This window comes from Neopsephotus bourkii, unplaced genomic scaffold (assembly GCF_033783945.1).
Source record: "Neopsephotus bourkii isolate Nb327-2 ecotype Australia unplaced genomic scaffold, CSIRO-AGI_Nbou_v1 NB_659, whole genome shotgun sequence".
NCBI lineage: Eukaryota > Metazoa > Chordata > Aves > Psittaciformes > Psittacidae > Neopsephotus > Neopsephotus bourkii.
This window is the reverse complement of record NW_026901158.1, coordinates 10,379,702-10,403,089: the sequence shown is the minus strand read 5'-3', so window position 1 is coordinate 10,403,089 and position 23,388 is coordinate 10,379,702. Positions and strand designations below refer to the sequence as shown.

At 48.9% G+C, this 23,388-nt stretch overlaps 1 protein-coding gene across 1 annotated transcript in view; it reads left to right on the top strand.

Annotated features, from left to right (window-relative positions):
- Positions 1–23,388, top strand: part of EXD3 (exonuclease 3'-5' domain containing 3) — a 162,408-nt gene that overhangs the window by 63,311 nt on the left and 75,709 nt on the right. The window contains 1 exon segment of the mRNA XM_061353050.1: positions 1,893–2,024. Coding sequence (XP_061209034.1) covers positions 1,893–2,024 — 132 coding nt within the window.

Sequence of the window (23,388 nt, the reverse complement as noted above, 5' to 3'; positions counted from 1 at the left end):
CCCTCCACTGGGGCAGGGGTGGAAATCATGCCAGGCAATCCAGAACAAAGTGTTTCTGTTTGGCCTCACTGGCAGGTGAAAGGCAGCTCGATTCCCATGCTTTCTATCACAAAGATACTTGTTTACTGACTGGCTCCACACTGACATAGTTTCAGCACTTAAAGACATTTCTTCAGGCTTGGACGGGAGGGAATGGAAGCACCAGGCATGGATCCGGATGGAAGCTGGAGGGGTTTTGTGTTCCTGTAAATACACAAAAAACCCCAAAGCAAAACCCACCCTTTCCCTCAGCACCAGATGTTCAGAGCCCTTCATGAGACACAGTTCAGATCAGACTGCTGATGGGAGTACGTGGAACCCATCAAGTCAGTGATTGCAATGTGATGATGCCTGCTGCAGCTCCTTTGCTCTTTGTTGCTGCCCAGAAATTCACTTGGAAGAGTGCAGCTGTATCCCAACTACACAAGGAGCTTGTTGGGGTGTTTGCAGAATATAGGTTGCTAATTTCTTACATAATACCTGAACATCACAAACTCCCCTCATGCTGAGGCACTGTGAGGCAAGTGCAGCCATGCAATGCTACAGGTTCCTTAGCCAGACTGTGTTTCCTTGAGCCTACAGTTGATGTAATAGGTAATTCGGCACCCAGCATAATCTTACTTAGCAAAGCCTTAACTTCAAAGTACGCATAGGGATTGCAGAAAGAACACAACTGTTTCCCAGGGTACAATGCTTTCCTGGGGTATGTCTGCTTCCCTTTGTTCCTTTACCTTTGTATGCCCTATGCAAGGACCAAATGGCTCTGTGGCCTCCTTTACTTGTGCGTAGCTGATCGCACCTCTCTGAGAGTGCTCATTCTGTTCGTAAAGATGTGTCTGGAACTTCCCAATGCTTGTTCCCACACACAAACTTCTCTGCTAAATGTGAAGCAAACATTGAGAAACTGTGCACATCAGTGACTGCAAATTCATCGGCCATCAGTGAACTCCTGGTGAAATGGTATATAAACTATAAACTACAGGGGTTGAAGTGCTAGAAGTGTCACTGGACATCATCTCCCTCAGGCCAGTCCAGAGGAGGCCATGGAGATGCTGCGAGGGCTGGAGCAGCTCTGCTCTGGAGCCAGGCTGAGAGAGCTGGGCTGGGGCAGCCTGGAGAAGAGAAGGCTCCTGAAGGGGAGACCTTAGAGCAGCTCCAGTGCCTAAAGGGGCTGCAGGAAAGCTGGAGAGGGGCTTGGGACAAGGGCCTGTAGGGACAGGCCAAGGGGAATGGCTTGAACCTGCCCGAGGGGAGACTGAGCTGAGCTCTTAGGCAGAAGCTCTTCCCTGTGAGGGTGCTGAGGCGCTGGCACAGGGTGCCCAGAGAAGCTGTGGCTGCCCCATCCCTGGCAGTGTTCAAGGCCAGGTTGGACACAGGGGCTTGGAGCAAGCTGCTCCAGTGGAAGGGGTCCCTGCCTGTGGCAGGGGTTGGAACTGGAGGAGCTTTAAGCTCCCTTCCAGCCCAAACCATTCCATGATTCTACAGTTACGCTTTTGCACACTGTGTGTGATCTGGCCAGGTTCCATGTGAAAGCTGTGATTAAATTCAGTTTCCTCTTGCTACCCCTGTCAGCACCACACCACCACATCATAACTTGAAGGGGACTTGGGCAATCATGTTTCATATATATATAAAATACAGCAGTGCTTCCATAATCTCGGAGCTATTGCAGCAGTGGCTTAGTGTTATATTGCCAGTTGTGCTTGTTAGATTAACATTTAGACTGTAAACACATCCTAACTTTAATTATTTGTAATTAAAACCAAACCAGTTGTCTTATAAGCACCCCCCAGATCCCGATGTCTGGAGTGCATCATTTATTGTCATCTTTGGTTTTGCCTTCTCTCTTGAAGCTGCAGTCCCAGGTAGCAGAAGGAAGGTGTTTCTCAGTGAACAGCTCAGAAAAGGCAAAAGAACAGGCCCTGCATGTTCTGAAGCACTTCAATGTTCAAGTATCCCTCTCGGATATCTTCAGCCGCTGCCAGGTAGGACAAGGCTTGTTTGAGTTAAAGTTCATGCTTGTTCCATTCCTCAGCCTTTTGGGTCTTGCACTCAGTGTCTTCTACTTGGTTCCCAAGATTTCCCCCTGAACTTTGGCAACATCTTGCATTGCTGTGGGGAGTTGTGGGTGTTCTTGTGCCCCTCGGGAGCAGGGATGGCTATGTCAGGAGAACAGAAGCACTCTGCTACGAGCTCCGCTGCTTTCTGATTTTTGGTACTTGGCATGTGTTTTGGCAGAGTATCGTGGTTATAGTCTCTTTGTTGCTGTGTTCCCTGTCTAGGACACATGCTGTTTTAATTATAAAGCATGTTTAATTATGGCCCTGTGATTCTGATAACACTTAATTACTTTAATAGGAGGATTTGGTTTTAGGACTGTAATTTTTTTGCAGAAGCTGCTAGGTTCATTCATGTTCATGCTGGTCGATGGCTCCAGATCGTGTTTGGCACTGGGTATCTCTGCATTGTTGTTAAGGAGAAGTTTTAATAGTGTTAGCTCAAATCTCCATCTCTTCCAGTTTCACTCCTGTATTTGTTACAGTAACACACTGAAACCTACCCCTTCCAGAACTGTAATAGAGACTGACTTGCAGCTTCAACATCTCTCATCGGTGTTTAAAGAGAGAAAGAAGAAGAAACTGCAAATCTGGCTGGAAAAGGAGCTTTCTCTTAGGAATAAACAAGCAAGCTGAGCACTTGAGTGAAGCCTGGCTCAGTGCCTTGTGGTCGAGCTCACGGGGTCTCCTGGCCTGGTGGAACTGCACAAGAGGTGTAGGAATAGCAACGACTCCGGAGCAGACACTCCACAGAGCATTTTCTAGACCTCTGCTCATATCTGGTGTCAGTCCTTGAAACTCCATCTGTAATTTATAGAGAATATGAGAGTTGTCCAGCTGTGTGGGTTGTCTGTAAGAGGAGGATGGTGTAGCACCATGCAGATTGGATCGGTGTATAATGGGTTGGTCTTACTTCAGGATAAGTGTATATATTCAGAGATAAGATACTCTGTTCAGTCTTGTAGCTTTATTGTGCTAAGAACAGATTGCACTTGTTAGAAAGTGGCACGCTGGCTTCTTTGCTGTTTTAAAGAAACCTTTAAAAAACCTTGTGGATTCTCCAGTTCCCTGAGATCCTATAAAATAGCAGTGTCCTTCCTGGTGGGTGCTGAAGAACCACAAGAATCAGCACACACAGAAAAACATGCTGCAAACTCCATGATACCTGTAAGAAATGCAGATGACTGCAACACATGATAGAAAAGTGACCTCTTGCCCATGATCTGGAGTCTGGAACTGTTTAACTGTATGGCTTTTTAGTCCATGCTGTCTTATTTTACAATATAAATAGGGGTAATCAGTCTGGCTAGGAATATACACGAAGTGTTCCCTTACTTCCAGGAGAAATGCCTTCCCTGTAAATTGTGGTGGTGGAACAGCTGCATGTTTTATACCATTAGCCATGGGAAGATACTATTATTTGTCAAACAGCTCTGGGTTCTGAATCCTGTATTTACCTACATTTGATCTCTGGCATTTTGAGCTGGTTTTGTCCAGATGTCCCCTATGGACTGTATGAGTTTCACATTGCTGTTGCTCTCAAGGACAGTCCAAGCCCTCAGAGCTGTGTGTGGTGCCCGGTGCTGCAGCTCCCGGTGTGCCTGTTTAGGGAGCAGTGGGCAGCAGGGTGAGAAGATTCCCAGTGCAAAACTGCAGAGGATTGACTGCCCTCATCAAAACTGGCCAATTTCTGCTTTCAAGAGGGTGCTCTGGGGCCACTGTGGCCATCAGAGACCTCAGCACTTCTTTTGTAAGTTCTCCCTGAAACACTCTGCAAACCTGACTGGGAGCTGCTCCAGCCCCGCATCATCCTCATGGCCTCCTCTGGACTTGCTCCAGCAGCTCCATGCCTTCTGATGCTGAGGACACACACTCGGCAGAAGGAGGCCAGGTGATAGTGATCCGTAACCTGGGCCATTCCCTCCTTCCTCACCCCTGTGGAGCTCGGCCAGTGTCTGACCCTGGGGCCTGGCAGCCAGGGGCAGCCCCGCGGTGCTCGCCAGGCACTGGGCTGGGTTATCGGGGCGATCATCCCTTGTAGATAAGGGTTTTCTGTGTGTCACAGGAAGCAATGTGGCATCCTGCCTGACTCTCTCTGTCTCGTGGAGCAAGGGCTTGTTTTGTCTCTTGGGCTTCTACTCTGTAAATGATTTGAGTGAATATGTCAGCAAATATTGTTGCTGTAACAATTAATGCGTGTAGTGCAGAGCACACGGTAAAAATAGGTCCCAATACAATGTTGTACCCAAGATTGCTGTTAAATGTTTCCTCAGTCAGGTTCCTCAGCAGGGATGAACAGTCTCTCGATTGCTGATATAAAGAATGGCCTTGCTTTGTAACCCTGCCAAAATACTGCCTTTGTCTGTTAAAACAATGGCAAGTACCAGTTATTTCTGTCTGACTTAGAGCATCAAGTGCACGGAGAGCTTCACCCAGGGCTTCTCAGCATTTCTGCTCTCAGCAATAGGCTTTGACGTGGTTGCTTGGTTAAAGGCCCCAGCAGTGGAGGCTGCTGCTGGCTGTGATCTTCTCTTTGCATGTGTCTCTCAAGTGCTGCATTTAAGACTGGTGGTCATGGAGAAGTTACCAGTGCACAGCAGCTTTAGCCAGGCCTGGTGTTGCCTTCAGTGAGGAACATGTTAGAGGGGCTGAGTGAAAATAAGGTGAATTCTGTCTTTTGGTGACATGCAAAAGACCCCCCACCAAGAAGTGCTACATTTCATAGCCTTAAAATATTTGAAATGAACCCATTGCCTCTATTTGAAATGCAAATATCTTTTGTCTGTCTCCTCTGTGTGCATTTGAATGTCTAGTATACAGCTTTTCTTTCTTCTTTTCCGATATCCAAAAGTAGCTCCTTCAGAAAGGGATGATGTGAAATACATGCTGGAGGGTGTCCTTACATGATACATTCAGCACTTTGGTCCTTTACACTAGCTAGGAAGAGCTTTGTCGAGTTGTCAGGAGCTGTTGTAGGCAGCCCTAGGGCAGCCAGCAAAGTGGCTGGAGTGAAAGATCAGTGATCTTCAGAGCTGTTGGAAACTTGGAGGAAGTTCTGACACAGAACTTGCATTTAAGAAAGAAAAAACCCCAACCTGCTAAAGGTGACCTACTGTGTGGTATGGTGATAGTTATGGACACAGACATCTGGTATCGGGGTTATTTTGTAGGGGGTTTGAAACTTAGGCTCCTCTCACAGGTCTGTCCATCTGAGCAGGAGCTTCTCTCCCAGCACTCTTGGTACTGCTGCCACCCTTGCTCAGATGTGGTGCCTGAGAATGGGGCATGTTTGATACCTGGGTATGGCCTGGGTAGTGCAGGAGGAAGACAGGAGCTCCAGTCCAGTGTTGTAAGGAAACTTGAAAATAGGAAGGCCGTGGAGATGCTGCGAGGGCTGGAGCAGCTCTGCTCTGGAGCCAGGCTGAGAGAGCTGGGCTGGGGCAGCCTGGAGAAGAGAAGGCTCCTGAAGGGAAGACCTGAGAGCAGATCCAGTGCCTAAAGGGGCTGCAGGAAAGCTGGAGAGGGGCTTGGGACAAGGGCCTGTAGGGCCAGGCCAAGGGGAATGGCTTGAACCTGCCCGAGGGGAGACTGAGCTGAGCTCTTAGGCAGAAGCTCTTCCCTGTGAGGGTGCTGAGGCGCTGGCACAGGGTGCCCAGAGAAGCTGTGGCTGCCCCATCCCTGGCAGTGCTCAAGGCCAGGTTGGACACAGGGGCTTGGAGCAAGCTGCTCCAGTGGAAGGGGTCCCTGCCCGTGGCAGGGGTTGGAGCTGGAGGAGCTTTGAGATCCCTTCAGCCCAAACCAGTCTGGGATTCTATGCTGATTCTGTTTTGGCAGGTATTACCTGAGTGACTGGCTTGGCTTTTTCCATCTGGCTTTTCCATACAAGCACGGTCCATCTGAAGCCCATGTGACAGCACCACTGACCTGTCAGTGTGAGCAATGCCTCTCTAGACTGGTTTTTCTCGGGCAGCCCAAGGTACCCAGGACGTTTTCCTTCCCTTGGCTGGGGTCTGCTGTCTGGCCCAGCCGACTGCTTGTCACTGGGAAAACACTGAAGATAAGTTCAGGCAAGGGGCTGGCAGGGCTTGGCTGTGAGAAATGCTGCTCTGAGCGGCACAGGCAGGGTGAAGTTAGGCTTTGAATGCTGATAAACTGAGGAGATAAACAGTACAAGTTGTTAGCTTAAATCTGTGTATCACAAGTGTTAGTCCCGACGGGTTGAAGGGAAAACTGTGTGTTCAGTGTTGTACAGGATGGCTGAGAAATTGCCCCTCTTATAGACGAACCTTGTCATTAAAGGTTGAGAACTCTGCTGTAAAATCCTTGCTGGTCTGGGGCTCTGCAGAGAGCTTTGGAGCCTGCCTGCCCTCCAAAAAGCTGGCTTGTGCTTTACTTGAAAGCGTAACTGATGCTCAGCTCGGTTTTGAGCCCAAAGCTTTGCTCTTGCAGCAGGGAGGCATCAGAATGGGAGACCTGGATCCCGCGGTGGGGCCGTGCCACCTTCTTGCCTCCCTTTGGCCTCTCCTTCCTTTCCCACCCTCTGTTTGACTTGACCCTTTAACCTTTCAGCTGTCAGGGGCAGGGACCCTGTTTGAACAATACCTAATGCAATGGGGGGCTGGTCCCAGGTGAGGTTTCAAGGCTTTCCTGCAAGGAAGAATGATTGCAGTTATGTCCCCTGCAAAAATAAATGTGCAGGGAGCAAAGAACCATGCCAGACTCCAGCTGCAGTTTCTGCAGCTGAACAGCTCTGCATTTATTACGGGATTATCTGCAAATTCAAACAGGTTGTCTCTTCCACTTCACTGAATGCTCTGATCCTAAATAAGCAAATTACATCACCTATTCTGATGTCCTGTTTAACTTATGACCTCAGCCGGAGCGCCGCAGGATGTGAGAGATAGCTGCTTTATTTCATTGTCTGGAGATCTGGTATCTCTCCCCCCCTTCCCTGCTCTTTCGGTTTCAAAGCCCCAGCCTTTGAGAAAGGTGTTACCATGGGATTAGGAGGCGGCGCGGAGGAGGGGAGGAACAGAGGAAACCACCTTTGCTTTTTACATGAGACGAGGTGCAGAAACGTTCTAACAGTTGCAGCAAATGTTGCTGGGTTTGTGGTTGAGGTACCAAATTTCATCGCTGCAAAGCTCATCATGTGCAAGCCGAGTTACGCAGAGGGAGCCCAGGATGGAGCAATGCATTTAGCAGGGACAAAGCAAAAGGCCTTATGATTAGATGAAAAACCCTCTGCTTGGGGCAGTTTGCAAGAACCTTTGAAGCCAGCCTGGGAACTCAGGCAATATTAGTCGATAATTAGTAATATAGATCCCTCAAGCTGTCATTTAGATTGAAAATGTGCATGTCTCTCATGAGCCTCTGTCACACCAATCTGATCAGCAGGCTTTTTTGTTCCTTTTATGTGGGTTGCTCTGTCGGTCCAGATGATGATGAGAACTGCCAGACATCATCTTTCTCACTAACTTGTGAGCCGAGCAGCTATCTCCCTGCTCTCGCATGGCATGGAACTGGGACTGGGGCAATTTAGTTTTGTGGTCACCTTTCCTGGCCTGAGCAACAGTTGTTTTATTCTTTTAAATGTCCTTCCCTACGCACAGTGGAAAACCAGTCGAATGTAAAGGCTGCGTATTTCAGCCCCAGTAGACAGCGAGGGGTTTGTCTCAGGAGTCACTTAGGACAAAGAGGATCTGCCACTGAAATGGGGCTGAGGTGATCATCAAAGAGTTTCTAAAATGTCAGTTCTTGAAGCCTGTGGCTCATTTTGAGATGCCTTCCACTGATGTAACATCTTGTCCCTATTTGCTTCCTCTCAGCCTTGAAATCTCTTTGGAAAGGGCTGTGTCACCATCTAAATGAAGAATTAAGAAGGGTCATGTGCGCTGGATTTTGTCAACGTTGGAATGCTGAGAGGGAGAATATGGTTTTGAAACCTTCTGTGGTTTAATAGAAGGTTCATCCATAGGATGCAATTTGTCAGTGCCTACAGGTCAGGAAAACCTGTGATTAAGAGCATCTGTGGTTTCCCCAGATGTGTGAGTTAGCTGCTTGCTCCTCACCAGCCCTTCACCCAAACGGAAAACTCAGCCCAGTGCCTGCCCACTCCGTAGGCTGTGATTTCTTGCTTCAGAGTGCGATTGTTCAACACAAAGGGTAAGGCCCTCTTAATCTTTTTGTTTATCCTGGGCTTGGCAATTTAGATGTAATCTGCAACTTGTGCTGCCAGACTCTGGCCAGGAAGCACAGCTGGTATTATTCTGCCTCTACAGACATTGTTGAGGGAGGGAATTGACCTCCAAAGGTGCTTGTCCCGAGACTGTCTGAATGTGAGCATTGAGTCGTGAATGCACCTAGCCCCTGTGCAGCAGCCGTTCATTCAGAGATGCAGCTCTCTTTAGTTGAGTGCCTCTACACCGGGGTCGTTAAACAGCATCGGGGTTTGTGATAATTTGTCGTGGCAAATTGCACTCCTTTCGAGCCTCCAGTTGAGATTTGGATTTGCTGATCCTTAAGGCTCTATAAACCATAGCGAGAGCTGACTGTGAGTGGTCCCTGTTACGTGCAGGAACACAGGGGCACTGTAAAGCAGTGGGGCTCCTCCCAGTTCCCAGATCCTAGTGTGAGCTCAGCGAGCCCCAGCTCATGGGTGCAGGGCAGGAGGGTGGGCAGCACACTGAGCATACCGGCTCTGCCTCACAACACACGAGTGCAGACAGCACCAATCCTGTCGAATTCTCAGCACCACACTGCTGCCCAGGCAGAGCTCAGAGCCACCCAAAGAAAGGGCTCGCCTGGGCCTAATTCTCAGCAGCGAGCCTGGACAGTGCTGCCTGGTTCCCACAGACTGTACACTTCCCTGCCAAGATTTCAGTATCTTCAGAAATTCAGTGGAGCATGAAGGTCACAGCAAGGGAAGAATGACAGCCTGAGAGCTTTTTTTCCCCCTTTCACCAGCTCGGAGCAGACTGTTGTCTCTCTCCAGCATGTTGACTGTTTTCATAAGGTTAGCGTGAAGTTTATGTTTTACACAGACCAGTGGAAGTCAGATATGGGAATGCAGCCCATCAGCTGTGTTTCTTCAAGGAAGACGGTCTCATGTTGCACTTTCTTTCTCAGTGTCTGCACAAGCTTGATTTTCACTGAAATTTCCTTTACAGATCGTTGTCTTTAGGTTCACTTTGTGGACATGTGTGAGAGACTGGACCCGAGGGTTCGGTCTCTCTGTTTATCCCCTTATTGTCACTTGCAAAGCTGTGGGCGGTTGTTAAACGTGGAGGTGGGGGAAGCTGTTCATTTTGCATGGTGCTATGCGTTGCACTGCTCGAAATGGTGATGCCAAATCAGCCATTAGAGGTCAAACCTCAGCTGACAGCAAATGTTTTCTTTTGAGGAAGTCATCCCTATTCCTGGGAACCAGTTTTGTTCCCCTGTGCTAAGTGCAAGATAGGTATGAATGTGTGTTTTTTCCTGGAGGGCAACACGAGCTGGAAAAATGCTGGTTTTAGCCAGTGGAAACAGCACAAGCAAACAACGATTGGCAGGGAAAACAGCACTTGTATTTAGACTAGCATAGAAAAGAAGACACAATGTAGTGCAGAGTAAATGTCCTTTCATACAGCTCTGTGCAAGGCTTTTTCTTCCTCTCGTGGGTTTGGCCAGATTGTGCATTGGTCAGCAGTGATGCTGGTGCACTGGGAGAAAGTAATGAAAGGTCAGTGGGTGACAGTGATGGAGTGACTGTAAGGAAAGGACAGAACTCTCTGGGGAAGGCAGTGACACAGCTATAACTCCCCTGTGTCCTGAAGAAACTGTCCCTATGTTTTCTCTCAAATGTCATGAGAAACCAAGACATTTGTAGCCAGTTTAAGTTCTGTTGGTTTCCAGTCCCCTGTGCCTCCTGAGGGCAGAGTTCAGAGGATTGACTGTGTCAAGAAGTCAAGATTCCCATGTTTTATGCACTGTGGAGTTTCTTCTCCTTTTTGACATTGGTGCCCTCATAATGCTCTTTGTTTGTATGCCATGGTAAGGATGGGATGTCCAACTCCTTCTGCTTGAATGGCTGTGTATTTATACTGGTGGATTCCCAGAATGATAATCCTACATATAAACCAGCATTATGATCGCTGTGTCTCTTTATTTGAGAGACCTTCTACATTAGAAGTTAAATAATGGCATGTCGAAGTTCCTGTTTTCGCTATGGAGTGACCAGCTTCATTAGGACTTCAGCTGAAGTGAATTGATAGGAACCATCCAGAAGACCTCCATGCTTTTATTTTCACTTCCCATCTCAAGATGATTGAACAGTGTCATGCCTTCTAAACCGTTTGCTGTGGCCATCGTGCAGCACAGGGAGTATCACAGCAATGTTTTCCCAACTCCTGTTGAGAATCCATTGTCCTGTTGTTACAAATGCAGCTAAATCCTAGTTCACGGGGAAGGGACGGTTTTGCAGTCATCCAAGATGTGCAGGGTTTACCCGGGCAGCTGTAATTCCAGCTGCAGACCTTTGTTCCTTCTGAAGAATGTGTGATCTTTAGGCAGTTTTCAAAGCTTTTGTTTGAGTCAGCATTATTCACTGAGCTACACAAATGTGGCTTCATCCTAGAGTTTGCCAGATCTGTAATTGCTCAATAGCATTTATCTGAAGACCTTTAGGCATTAAACTGTGTAGCTTCCTATTGGCATAAAATGAACTGTATCTGTTATTCATTGCATTATTAATTGTGCGAGATGACACCCTGTGCCAAAATGCTATTTAGATGAGCTCTTAGGCAGAAGCTCTTCCCTGTGAGGGTGCTGAGGTGCTGGCACAGGGTGCCCAGAGAAGCTGTGGCTGCCCCATCCCTGGCAGTGTTCAAGGCCAGGTTGGACACAGGGGCTTGGAGCAAGCTGCTCCAGTGGAAGGGGTCCCTGCCCGTGGCAGGGGTTGGAGCTGGGTGAGCTTTAAGGGCCTTTCCAACCCAAACCAGTCCTGCATGATTCCATGTTGAGACTGAAATGGGACTTCCAACTCGCAGCTGGATGAGTGTTTTGTAGGAGGAACTGCAGAAGCAGGTTACATCTCAGGTGCACCAATGGCATGGACCACTTCACCTCTGGCAGCATGATCCTGGGGCATGGCAGTGGGTAGGGGTGTCCTGCATGGGTATGGGCAGGACCCTGACCTCCTCAGCTGTTGGATTTTAATTTGACAGTCTCATTGCATGGACTTGAAGACGGGGACATCACTGAGCAGGGTCCTGCAGGAGGAAATGAGCTGGTGGTTGGAGAGAGGGAAGTTGGTGACAGAGGAGTCAGAGGAGGAACACAGTTCCCTGCAAACAAGGTCATGTGAATGGCTGTTTGGTGACAGGATGGAGTGATTGATTTGCAAGGATAATAGGTCACTGGGGAGTGAGCCTGAAAGCTGAAGCCTCTCAAAATGTGTGGGACACTATGGAAAAGAAAGTTAAAAGGACATCAAGTAAAGCCCGACAGCTTCTTGCACACCAGCAGCTCTGGCTGCTGTGCTGCCCTGTGCTCGGTTTTGCACACTCCAGTTTCTGACAACATAACTGAGCTGGGCTCTAAAATGTTGTTTGTGCTTCCATCAGTGCAGACACCGGCCTGTGCCGAAGGATTGAGCCTCTGCTCCCAGGATAATCCCATCCCGCAGCAGGGACCAGCCCTCCCTCGCCCTGACAAGCCTTCGCTCGAGCTGTCTCCTGCAGTTGGGCTGTTCCTTCCCGGAGCGGGGCCTTCCTGGGATCAGCAGCATTTGGTGGCATTACTGGAGGGCTCAGATTACCCCAGTGAAAATAATCGGTTATGCAAAGTTACGCTGTTTAGGTTGGGTTTCTTCTGTGTGGCCAGCGAGGTGTGAAAGTCAATCTGCTCCGCACAGCCTGCGGTCACTGTCTGTGTGCTGACTGGATAGGATAGCTTTAGGGTTTGCCTGTTTGGGGGAAAAGTGTTCAAAGGAACACAAACCACAGGTGGTTATGGTGGGATGGGGCTCCTGAGCTGCACAGTTGCTCAGGAATAGATAGAATCAGAGCCATCCCTGCAGTGTTCAAGGCCAGGTTGGACACGGGGGCTTGGAGCAAGCTGCTCTAGTGGAAGGTGTCCCTGCCCGTGGCAGGGGTTGGAGCTGGAGGAGCTTTCCAACACAACCTTTCCAACCTTTCCTTTCCAACACAAACCAGTGGGATCTCAAACCTTACTTGTTTGTGTTTCTCTGGGAGTTTGTGGCTGTCCCATCCCTGGCAGTGTTCAAGGCCAGGTTGGACACAGGGGCTTGGAGCAAGCTGCTCTAGTGGAAGGGGTCCATGCCTGTGGCAGGGGTTGGAGCTGGATGAGCCTTATGGTCCCTTCAGCACAAACCAGGATGGGATTAGTTAGTTCTCATGGATAGCAGAAGGACTTGCTGTAGCAGAAGTGTTTCATGGAAACCAGCTTATGCTTTCTTCATAATCATTTTACTTTTCTCCCAGGTAGAACCACAGATTTGGAGTTTCAGTGCAAAGTCCCTGTGAACCAACAGCCCCCTCCTGACCCCTCCTGCCTACCAGCTGTGGTCATTCCTGCACGGAGACACGGGCTTGCTCCTGATTTGAGCTGGTGGGAGGCTGAGGGTGGCCAACCTGCCCAGGCTGTAACCCTGAACTAACCTGGCACTGGCACTGGACTGTGTCTGCAGCAGGCACTGTGCTGCCATCACAGCAGTGGCACATAGTAGCTGTCGTAACGGGCTTGCTGGTTGCTTGTTGATCTTTATAAGCACTGGAGGATCCCGAGGTAATGAGCATGAGGGATGGTCCAAGAGCTGCTGCCTTGGCCAAGTAATGTGATCCTGATGTGATGAGAGCAGCACAGAAAAGCAGCCCGTGCGTCTTTTAAATCGGTGTCAGTTTGTGCTGTCGCTGATCTGTGACTTACTGCAGTAACATTCATATTCAGCTGCAGTGCCAAAAACAATACTCAGCTGCTTTCTTACTTCTTAATGAAAAATACCTCTTTAGGGTTTCTTTGAAGTCCCCACCCCTCAAAATCCCCACTATATTGTCATCATTGTTACTGTTAACAGCCCCTGCCAGTATTGGGAGCCTTTCCTGACAGATAGCTCTGCAGGGGCTTTGTCCAAGGCTTCAATTCAGCCCTATACTATAGCCAGTTTTAAATGGCTAATGACGGGCCTCCCAGGGGAGTTCTGCCAAACTCTCAAAGACCTCCCAGGTTTAGAAGTGGCAGGGTGTCCTTTTCCCGGGGCCAGCCGCAGGAGGAATGCACACACTCAGATTCTCCTACCTAAGCTGCATCAGCCTGGTTATTTTTTCAGTTGCAAAGACTCATCCATGCGTATGGAGCCGGTTGCTTGGCAGGAGAGAGATAGCTGTGGCAGTAAAGGACACGGAATAAATAGAGGAAAAAGGGTTGGTGGAAAGTATCCCCACTAGTTTGAGGCGTTAATGCATTTCAATGTGGAAAATAACCTTTTTGAAAGTGAAAGAAAAATTGTGAAGGTTTTGAAAACTTAAGGCAGGGTCTGTCTGTATCAGAGGTGTGACAAGGTTCATTGCTCCCCGATGTGTAGTGGTGTTACAGTGGTATTTACGGGTTACAAGTAAGAATGTAAATGGTGTCTAAATGAGCTGGGCTCTACATGCCATTTGCAGAGGAGAGGCAGAAAAACACTAGAGGATCACTGAGGGTCTGCTGGAAATGGGGCTGGGGCACACATGCCATGAGAGCTTTCAGTCGGTGCAGGCAGACGCTGCTGCCAGATGAGGCCTCTCCTCTCACCTCTCCCCTGCACCGGTGCCTCCCGAAGCCCCCCTTGTGCTTGTTGAACTGCGGGGTGGCTGGAGCAGGGAACTGATCCTGCTGGAAACGGACCTGTCAGAAGCAGATGGTTAATTTTAACCCAGCTCAGTTCCTCACTCTGGTTCACTCTGCAGCTGCCCAGATGTGCATCCACGCAGGAGGGGGCTGTGTCAGCATGGGCTTACGCTGGCCAAAGCCCTGTGAGCCCACAGCTGGAATTGCTCAGGCCAGAGCTTGGACAGCCCTGGCTGCTCAGTTAAGCCAAACGAAGAGAGTTTGGCTTGTGCCATGTAGTGTGCCAGGGACAGGCTCACCAGGGAGGGGTCCTGGCTCACGAGGTGAACCCTCAGCCTGTCTCAGCCCTGCTCTGTTAATATCCATTCATTTCGGACCCTTCCAGCAGCTCAAAAGCTGTTTTGATTCAAATTTGCTCCTCAGCTTTATAAATGAGGCACAGAGTCAGGTAAGCCCTTACTCATCCCCATCAGCTTGTAACTGATGTGCACCTCGCTGCAGGTTTGCATCGTGGCTGAGCACAGCTCACAGCTGCCGAGGGCGTTTCTCCATTTATTCATAGTGAAAAGGGCTCTTCTCAGTGGTTAGCAAATGAATTTCCCATGGAATAGCTAAGAACTGCTTCATTGCTTGTGCTTGTGCTACCAAATACAACTAAATCTTTCCTCCTGCTGAAGGGATCAAACTTCATACATTCTCTTCTGGATTAAAATCACTTATTCATTGAGGGGAAAACTGCCATCTCAGAGCACTGCTGTGCCTTTAACTGGGCTACTGTTGTACAGAGGAGTTGAAGCTTCATTTAGCCTGAATGAAAAACTTGATGCATGTTGCTGAAGAGAGGAAACTGGTGGTGGATGATTTACTTGGAATGCCCTACAGCAACGAGGTTATAAATGAAGAGGGGAAACACCAAGAGCACTGATATCTGAACCAGAGGAAGTGCATGAAGCCTCGAAGTGACCTTATGTAAATTCCTAATGATGAGACTTAATTGAACTCATTTTTTCCAGGGGTTATAAAGATCGAAATAGCAACAGTCTTGAGATGCAAAGGTCTCCCGATGGTGCATATGAATGTGTGGCTGCGTACGGCCAAAAACTGCCCCAGGTTGGTGTCACCCTGGTCTTGCTCTGGGAGCTGCAGTGCCCAAGACCCAACAACAGCACCAGGGCTGCTTGAGATCCCAAAGCAATGGCTGGTGTCCTAGCCCTGCCTTTCATCCCTGTGTTGAAGCTGCCTCTGCTTCAGTGCTTATTTTAAGCAATGTGTTCTGCACTGAGTCCCAGGAAGCCATGCGTGTCCCGGGATAGCGAACGGCGTATGGCTGGGAGAGCTGCTGCCGAAAGGAGCTCGTGTCCTGGCTCCAGGGGTGGGTACCCCATTGCACAGACATGGAAATCCCAGTGAGGAGAAACAGAGCAGCTCTCGAGGGTCACAGGCTGTGCCCTTTGCACTGAGGTTGGTTCCCAGCATGAAATAACACGGGCATGTTCGGTGTGACACTGTCGGAAACTGATACGGAGACTGTCAAGACCGAATTCCTGTGCTGTTCCTAGAGCTCGAGGCTTTTCCCCCTTTCAGCTGTAGGTTTCATTCTTCTCTTTCCTGTTAATGCATTAGTGCTAACACAGAGCTATTGATCTGGGGAGAAAAATCAAGTAGTCACTGCTGTGAAAAATACTGATTCTGGTACCTCAATCAGCCAGGCCCAAGGACTTGCAGTTAGGTACCCACGTGCACTGGGTGTCCAGGAAACACCAGCTGCCAAAGGCTTCTGAGTTTCATTCAAAATACCAGATTAATTGATTTATTGAAATTCATAAACAGCAGTAGAGAGCAGGAGGCTCTGACCTGGTGAGAAACTGCGGATGTGGCTGCTAATGAAGATGAAAAGCCTCCCCTGTCCCGAGCAATCCAAACACAGTCTTACATCTGAGTCTGCTGGCCCAAGTGCAGCTGTTTGTCTTGTCAGTAATCTGAAGCTGGAGCAGTACCCTGAGAAGCCGAGGGGACAGTGACTGTGTGGATGTAGCAGAGGTCACTTGTGCTGCTGCCTGAGCCCAGCAGCTTCCCGTGGCAGGGGTGACCTGGGTGCCACCATGGCTCCATGGCCGTGCTCCCACGGGCACAGCCCAGCTTCCCAGCTCCATCCGACCCAAAATGAGCAAGAAACTCGATGTCTTCCCTTCAGAGAGAAGCTGGAAAATCTTCCCTGTATTTAAAGTTCCCATGGCTGCAGTTTGGATTTGGCATGCAGTTGGCCATGGGGTTATCTGAGGTCATGTACTCAAATACTTGTAGATAAAACAAGGGCCTGTTTGGATTGGAAATCTCCAGAGGGCTTTTCCTTTGCGCGCGGGTAATGATATTGCAAGAGGACATGAGCCAAAATAAAGATTCGGCTCCGTATGCAGTAGCTCAGTAAAATAAAATGAGCAATGGAAAAAAAGGAAGGAAAAAAAAAAAAAGGGTGAAAAAAGACTGTTTTCATTACGTTATTTTCTGAACTTGCTGTTGGGGTGGAGGAATTGGAGCCAAGGAGAGGGAGTCCTGCAGCGAGGCACCATCCAGGACGGGGCTCTGCCAGGAAACTCCCTGGAAGCTGCCGCATTCGGGCTGTGCTTTACCTGCCCGTGGGTCCTGGGCACCACTGCCACCAGGTCCCTGCACCAAGAACCAGCAAGTGCGGGATGCAGGGATGCTGCCGGAGGCTTCCCTGGCCACCCTCATCCTGGCTCCTCTGCTGAAGAGGTTTGTTTCCAAGAATCCCTATCAGCTGTAAAGAGGGAGAAGTTAATGGTTTTGGAAGTTAAAGAGGGAATAAGATTCCATGGGGCTCTTTCACAGGCTTTTATGGGAAACTATTTACTCACTGCTTAATGGAGGACTGCAGAGCAGAGCACATTTGGACAAGAAATGTGATTCGGTACTTTTCCAAGCTGCCGTTAGAGAAGTGTGTGCTTGTAACGACAGCTCTCTTCTTTGCTCTCTGCCTGCTACAACAATCTTCATGTCTTCACAGCCTCTTCTAATGAAAACAATTGAAATATAAAAGCAAAATGACAGCATTGGGAAGAAAATGAGGCCTTTGGGAGCTTTCTCTCTTCCTGTGGTGCACTTGGATGCTGTGGTGATCAATGCTACTGTAAAAGCATCACCCAACATGCAGTGAGAAAGTAAAGATGAGACAGGAATGAGGAGGGAAAGCTGATGGGAATGGTGCTCACCAGTTCACAGCTGGCTGCAGCTCAGGGCACCGGAGAGATGGAAATGGGACTTGGCTCTCTGTGCCCTGAGGTCCTGCCTGTAGGCCTGATCAAAGCACACATGGGCTGTGCTGGGGTGGGTGGTAGTGGCTTTGCTGGCCTGGAAGTGCCCCCTTCTGTCAGGAGCCTCTGTGTCTTGGGGAGCAGCTTCGCATCTTGCCCAGTGTCCACAGCTCCTGCTCTCCACTCCCACAGAGCGGTGAAATACAAGGAATCCCCTTGCCCTACCCCAGCAGTGCCCAAGGCCAGGTTGGACACAGGGGCTTGGAGCAAGCTGCTCCAGTGGAAGGGGTCCCTGCCTGTGGCAGGGGTTGGAGCTGGAGGAGCTTTAAGGTCCCTTCCAACACAAACCAGTCTGCGACGATTCTATACCCACACTTGCAATCCCTGTGGAGCATGGTTGGGCAAGTCCTGCTGAGCCGCCACATGTCAGAGGCGTGTTTCAGGTGGTGTGGTGATGGGTGGCATGTTGGCAGTGCCACCTCCAGACTGTCAGCGGGATCAGGCTGTTTGATAACAGACCATGTCCCACACCATGCAGCGTCACCTGGGCACTGCTTGGACCTGCTGCAGGTCTGTTAGGGTTTCCCCCTGAGAACAAGGACCATGCACACTTCTTACTAACACATTACCTGGTAACAGCTTGCAGCTTTGTTATGCTTGTTTGTTGTGCTGGGTTTGAGACTGCTTGCTGAGGGACTCCGGACATGGATGTTTTGTTGGTGGATGTAGATATGAGGAGCCCAACTCCCACCGAGTTTAGGGGTATTGATATATCCCTCTCCTCTGGGCTGCTGAAAAGAATTCAGCCTCAGTGAACAAATCTTTATCTTCACTGGAGTTCACCCAAGGTGCTCATGGGAGACTGTGGAGTTTGAAAGGTTGAATTCATTGATTTACTTCTGTCCCCTGTCTGAAGTTTCCATCTTCACAATTCAGTTTCTGCCGGTATATGTTTCAAATGTATATTCACATTCTTTCTGTGAAGCCAGTTTGTTAGTAGGGAAGGAGTCATAAAAAGGTCACATATTCATCAGGATTCATTTTTAGAAAGGGAACAAGGCTGCATGCATGTCTCCTTGGAGCATTGGCCCTGCTTTTCTCCTTATAGGGAGTATTTAATAGTGGTAACACGGTGGATTTTCAGCTTATGGAGACATGCAACAATGTTCCCAAAACCCCTTGGTTGCAGTCAGTGTCACTGAGGTTTTTTCTTCTCTGCATCCCATGTTTCTATGTTGTACATGTTAATTTCTGCATCTTGTAGACTTGGTCTTTCTCAATGGGCTTACAGAGTGCTTTTAGTGCTTACGACAAATTGCTAATCAAATACTTTAGGTCTATAGTATTTATTCCATCAAAAGCACTTTTGAGCTACTGGGTAGAGCATGTATGGTTGTTCTGGGAAAAAACAGGAAGTCCTTACTGACCAGTGGAAGGAAAAACAGGAGGGTTTGGCAGTTGTATAGACATGATGACATACAGACCTGTGAAAAAGGATGTTTTCTTCTTAGAAGGCCTGACTGCAAACCTTCGGTGCCTGTTGAGGAGCAGTGGTGATAGACTTGGCAGTGCTGGGGTAACAATTGGACTTGATGATTTTAAAGGTCTTTTTCAACCCAGCTGATTAAACAGGGATTAACTATGTCCCCCTGTGGCTTTCCTGTAGCTCCCGTCAGACACTGGAAGCTGCTCTGAGGTCTCCACACAACTCCTCCAGGCTGAACATACCCAGTTTTCTTAGTCTTCACATGGGAGGTGCTCTAAACCTCATCAGGGTTTAGCAGGGTTTCTAATGGACTTGACAGAAGTGCCGAGGACCTGGTTTGCAGTGCAGTGGCACATCCAGGAGAATGAAGGAGATGTTTGTCACCTGACGGGTCTCTGATTTGAGGAAACACACATCTGTCAGTTTTATGACGGTGGTATTTTAGCTTTTCTTTCCCCAGAGGTAGAGCAGAATGAATCAGAAACACTTTGGCACAACAAGTGGTTTATAGCGATCGTCACATCGGTGCGAGAGGAGGTTTGTCATCGTGGCACCTCAGAGCTAATTTGCCGAGACATTCAACTGCCTTTAAATCTCCACTAGAGAGTTTTCCCGTTTCTGGCCCTGGGTCACTTGTGCTAATTCGGCTTCTCTCTTCCAGCCATTTACATTTTTCTTTCAGCACAAACACTTATCCTGTCTAATAACGAGAACGCTCCTGTGCTTGGGTTTGGGGGGTGGTGAAAGTAGTTCAAGTCTGAAGAGAGGCAGCTGTTCTCCTTGGCTCACCAGCGTGGTTCAGGCATTTGTTGAGCCTACAGAGGAAACACATTCTTAAAGGCTGTGTCAGGAAAGCAGCTCCGAAGGCAGAAAAGCCGTGTGAATTTGCAGTGTTCCTCTAAGACCTGTAATTTGTTACAGCACTGTGGGTGCTGCAGCTCGATTGTGGTGTTTGTTAGTGGAGCCCTCACGGGATTGACACTGCAGCACATTTAGCAGATTTTAATCTAACAGCAGAGAGTTCAATCAGAAGTTGCTGTGTGAGAAGGTAGGCTTGGGACATGTGGTCATTAGTGTGTAGAGACGTTCTCCTGACGCGAGTTCAGGCCCTGTGGGTTTGAGTGTAAACTGGCCAAGAAATGAGGTTTTGTCAGCCCAGTGCAATTCAGGCTGTCCTAAAATAATTTAACATTAAATGCATGAAGTAAGCCTCAGATCCTGCCCTGTCCTGTGTGTCCCAGGGTTGGAAGAGCAGGAAAACAGTTGTGCCTGAGCTGCTCAATGCTGGTGAGCTTGAAGGCTCTGGAGAAGTCATTTACCAGTGAGATCAGAAGGATGCTTTATTTGTGGCCGAACATGAAGGTGCCGAGACCTCCTGGAAGAGAACAGTGGTACGTGAGAGAGACTAAAGTCCATGAGAGGACTTGCACAAGCAAAATGCAGAGCAGGCACCAGAACAGAAGTGACAAAGATGAACTAGGCACTGGTGACCCACCCTCTCCCTGAAGTGTCCTGGTCCTCAGGGCAGGTGAACAGGAAAGAAATGAGGGATTTCTGTTAGAGCAGGAGATGGTGGGACTGAACACGGACAACTGAATGGTCTTTGCAGATCCCCCCCCTCTGTGCCAGCAGTCCTTCAAGCCCAGGTAACCTTTTCCCAAAACATGAATGTGCACTTCCCAGGAGCAGGAGAGCTCTGAAAAGGAGATTATTTGTGTGTTGCTTGTCCAAGCGACAGTGATTAAAGGTTTCTCAAGCAGGTTTGTTCCCTCGTTAGAGATTTGAGCCACTGCTTTGAAGTTCCATCTCTGGCTGGAAGCTCACACAAACCTTTGGGCCAAGAGCACTTTTCCGCATGAACTATTGGATATCAGTGCTTCTGAAGCTACCTGTAATTCAAGTGCAGCTTCTGCTTTGTGACTCTATCTTGGCAGAAGACAGACAGCCAGTGACAAACTGGGATTACTGAATGAGGGGAAACTGCACATTGCCCTTGCAATACACCTGGGGACCTCAGAATCCTGCCTTGAGATAAAATCTCCAGTTTGGGAGATGGAAGTATTCTGGATCTCTCCCCTTTCCTCTCTGTGAATGTAGAAACTTTTCAGGCTCCTGTGTACCAGTGATGTATTGCTTGGAAATACACAGCATAATCCTTTGTCTTTTTGGAACTAGGGAATGTCTTAAATACACCTCTGAAGGGCAGCCTCTTGAAGGTGTTTAGCCTTGCCCAGGCTTGGCAGCACAAGGTCGGGATGAAGATGCAGATGTGAAGGTGAAGCTCCGCTGCATGCATGTGATGAGGCCAAAGCCCATGGGACAGCTCTGCATGTGCTTGCTCTGGTGGGGTTTCTCTCTGTGCTTGGAACTGTTGTGTGAGTCTCTGCTGCTTCTTCCCTGGAAAATGCATTCCGAAGGAATCCAGGAGAAACGATTGGCCACAGACAAGGTCTGCTCCGCTGCATGCACCAGTGGCCACAGGAGGGACCTGCTGGTGGTGGCTGTGGGCCATGCAGTCCAGTGCATGCCTGGACTGTCCATTTCCCTCCTCAGTACCGGAGCACATTAACACTGCTCATGTGTGACCCTGAAACAAACTGTGCCCTGATTGCTGCTGCAGTACCGCGGCTGGGCCTGGCAGACTGGGATGGATGCTGGGAAGCTGCCTCTTGCTTGCAGGGCTGCTTGGTGCAGGCTTTCAAAAAGCATTTCAGTGTAGGAAAGTCCTGTCTCGTCAGCTCTCCCCCACCCCCAGTCACAAGCATCTTTGTGTAGCCCTTCCCCGGCGCTGTTTTCCCATGGCAAACAGTGCCTAGTTCAGAAAGCATCAGCCCCGAAGCCTTTGATCTTTTCTTTCTCAAGAGAAAAAAGATTAGAAAGAGACAAGAAGTTAAGGATTTGTGAGGGGGAACGGAACATGAATGGCGAATTCTGCAGCGGAGGTCACCTCCCCCCAGCTTTCTTCCTGTGTGACCAGGAGGAGGGAAGGGTGCGGAGCGGGTCTGAGGGGGATCCCGGGAGGAGGGGAGTAAATTGGGGGCAGAGAAGTGGGGGTGGAGTGGTGGAGCCCTTCAAAAGGAACAATGCTTGCGAGCTCCTGCATTGTTAGGCAGCCCTTTACAGAGAGAGCCATGAATACAGGTTATAAATTCTTTGGCCATTGAGAGAGCTCTCCAAACCTGACTCCATCCTGCACTAAACCAGGCCTGAGCCCTATCAGTTGCATAGCAATGAATTCATTTACATCTGGATAGTTAATCTCCAATTCACTTGACAGTTTATCTCACCCTTGGAAGAGCGAGCAATGCCTGCTCTATTGTGTTGAAGCCAGTCTATGATCATCAGCTTGGCTAGCACCTCTTTTTTGTGTGCAGCAGAGATAAGAAGGGTGAGTGTTGATATCTGGCTTATGAAACACGCAGTTATTACTCCAAGCTGCTTCATTCTGTGGTATTTTCTCTTGACATCCTCCCCATCTTCATCCTTTGCCTCTTCAAGGTGGAAGTGCCGCCTCCCTCCCTCTGTTGCTGTTGCAGTAGAGCTGAAGTGCTGCTTTTGTAACACCAGAGGCAGCAGATGAATATACCCAATCCACAGCTCTGCTGTTTGTTCTCATTTACCAAGGTCTTCTAATTCTGCACTGAATTTTATCTCTGCTTATCCCCAAAGAGGAAGCGCTGCTCTTGTCCCAGCCTGGCTCAGCAGAGCATCCTGCAAGGACAGTGCCCTGCAGCTGTGCTGGGGAGGGGGGTGTGCTCTGAGGAGCCATCCTGGGCTTCTAGTGGTACTGCATCCTAGTACCATGAGGATGGGATGGGAGAGGCACAGAATCATAGAGTCAGAGACTGGTTTGTGTTGGAAGGGACCTTAAAGCTCCTCCAGCTCCAACCCCTGCCACAGGCAGGGACACCTTCCACTGGAGCAGCTTGCTCCAAGCCCCTGTGTCCAACCTGGCCTTGAGCACTGCCAGGGATGGGGCAGCCACAGCTTCTCTGGGCACCCTGTGCCAGCGCCTCAGCACCCTCACAGGGAAGAGCTTCTGCCTAGTATTATTCATCCAAAACCCCAGCAAGAGGAGACAAGCCAACTTATGGGCCAAGGCCTTTGGAGTCGCACTGATTCAGTCCACTGTGACTGCGGAAATAATTACAGTCATGCACATCCAAATGGGCAGTGATGTGGCGAGAGAACTCAGTGCTTTGCGGGCATGTAGAGGTGAGAACACGGCCTGGTTTGGCAGATGGACTTTCTGTTTGTGTTAGAGAAGTGGATCAGGAAAGGAGACCTTGGGGGTCAGAGAACAAAGTTAAGCGTGAGAATTCCTTGATTTATTCATATTTTTAAGTCTCCAACTTTAATTTCCTGCAGTCAGTATTTGTATGTATTTGATGTGGTTTTGACATGATGGATAGAAGGGCCACTCTAATTAAAATACCCTCTTCTTTTATCTAGAGAGGCTGCAAATCTTTAACCAGGCCTTTTGTTTCCTCTAACACACAGCACACTTAGTTCTGCTTTGGTCACGAGAATTATGTCTGAAAGGTTCTCTGTGGTTAACACTGAACAGTGAAAAATAGTGAGGTAAAGTGAAATATGATGTGAGCTTAAAAACTCATCATAAGTGGAGGCAAGGAAGCGACTTTGGCTTTTTCTTTAAGTACTAAAGAACCTTTCGTTTGTCTGCAACAAGGAAAATCAGAAATGT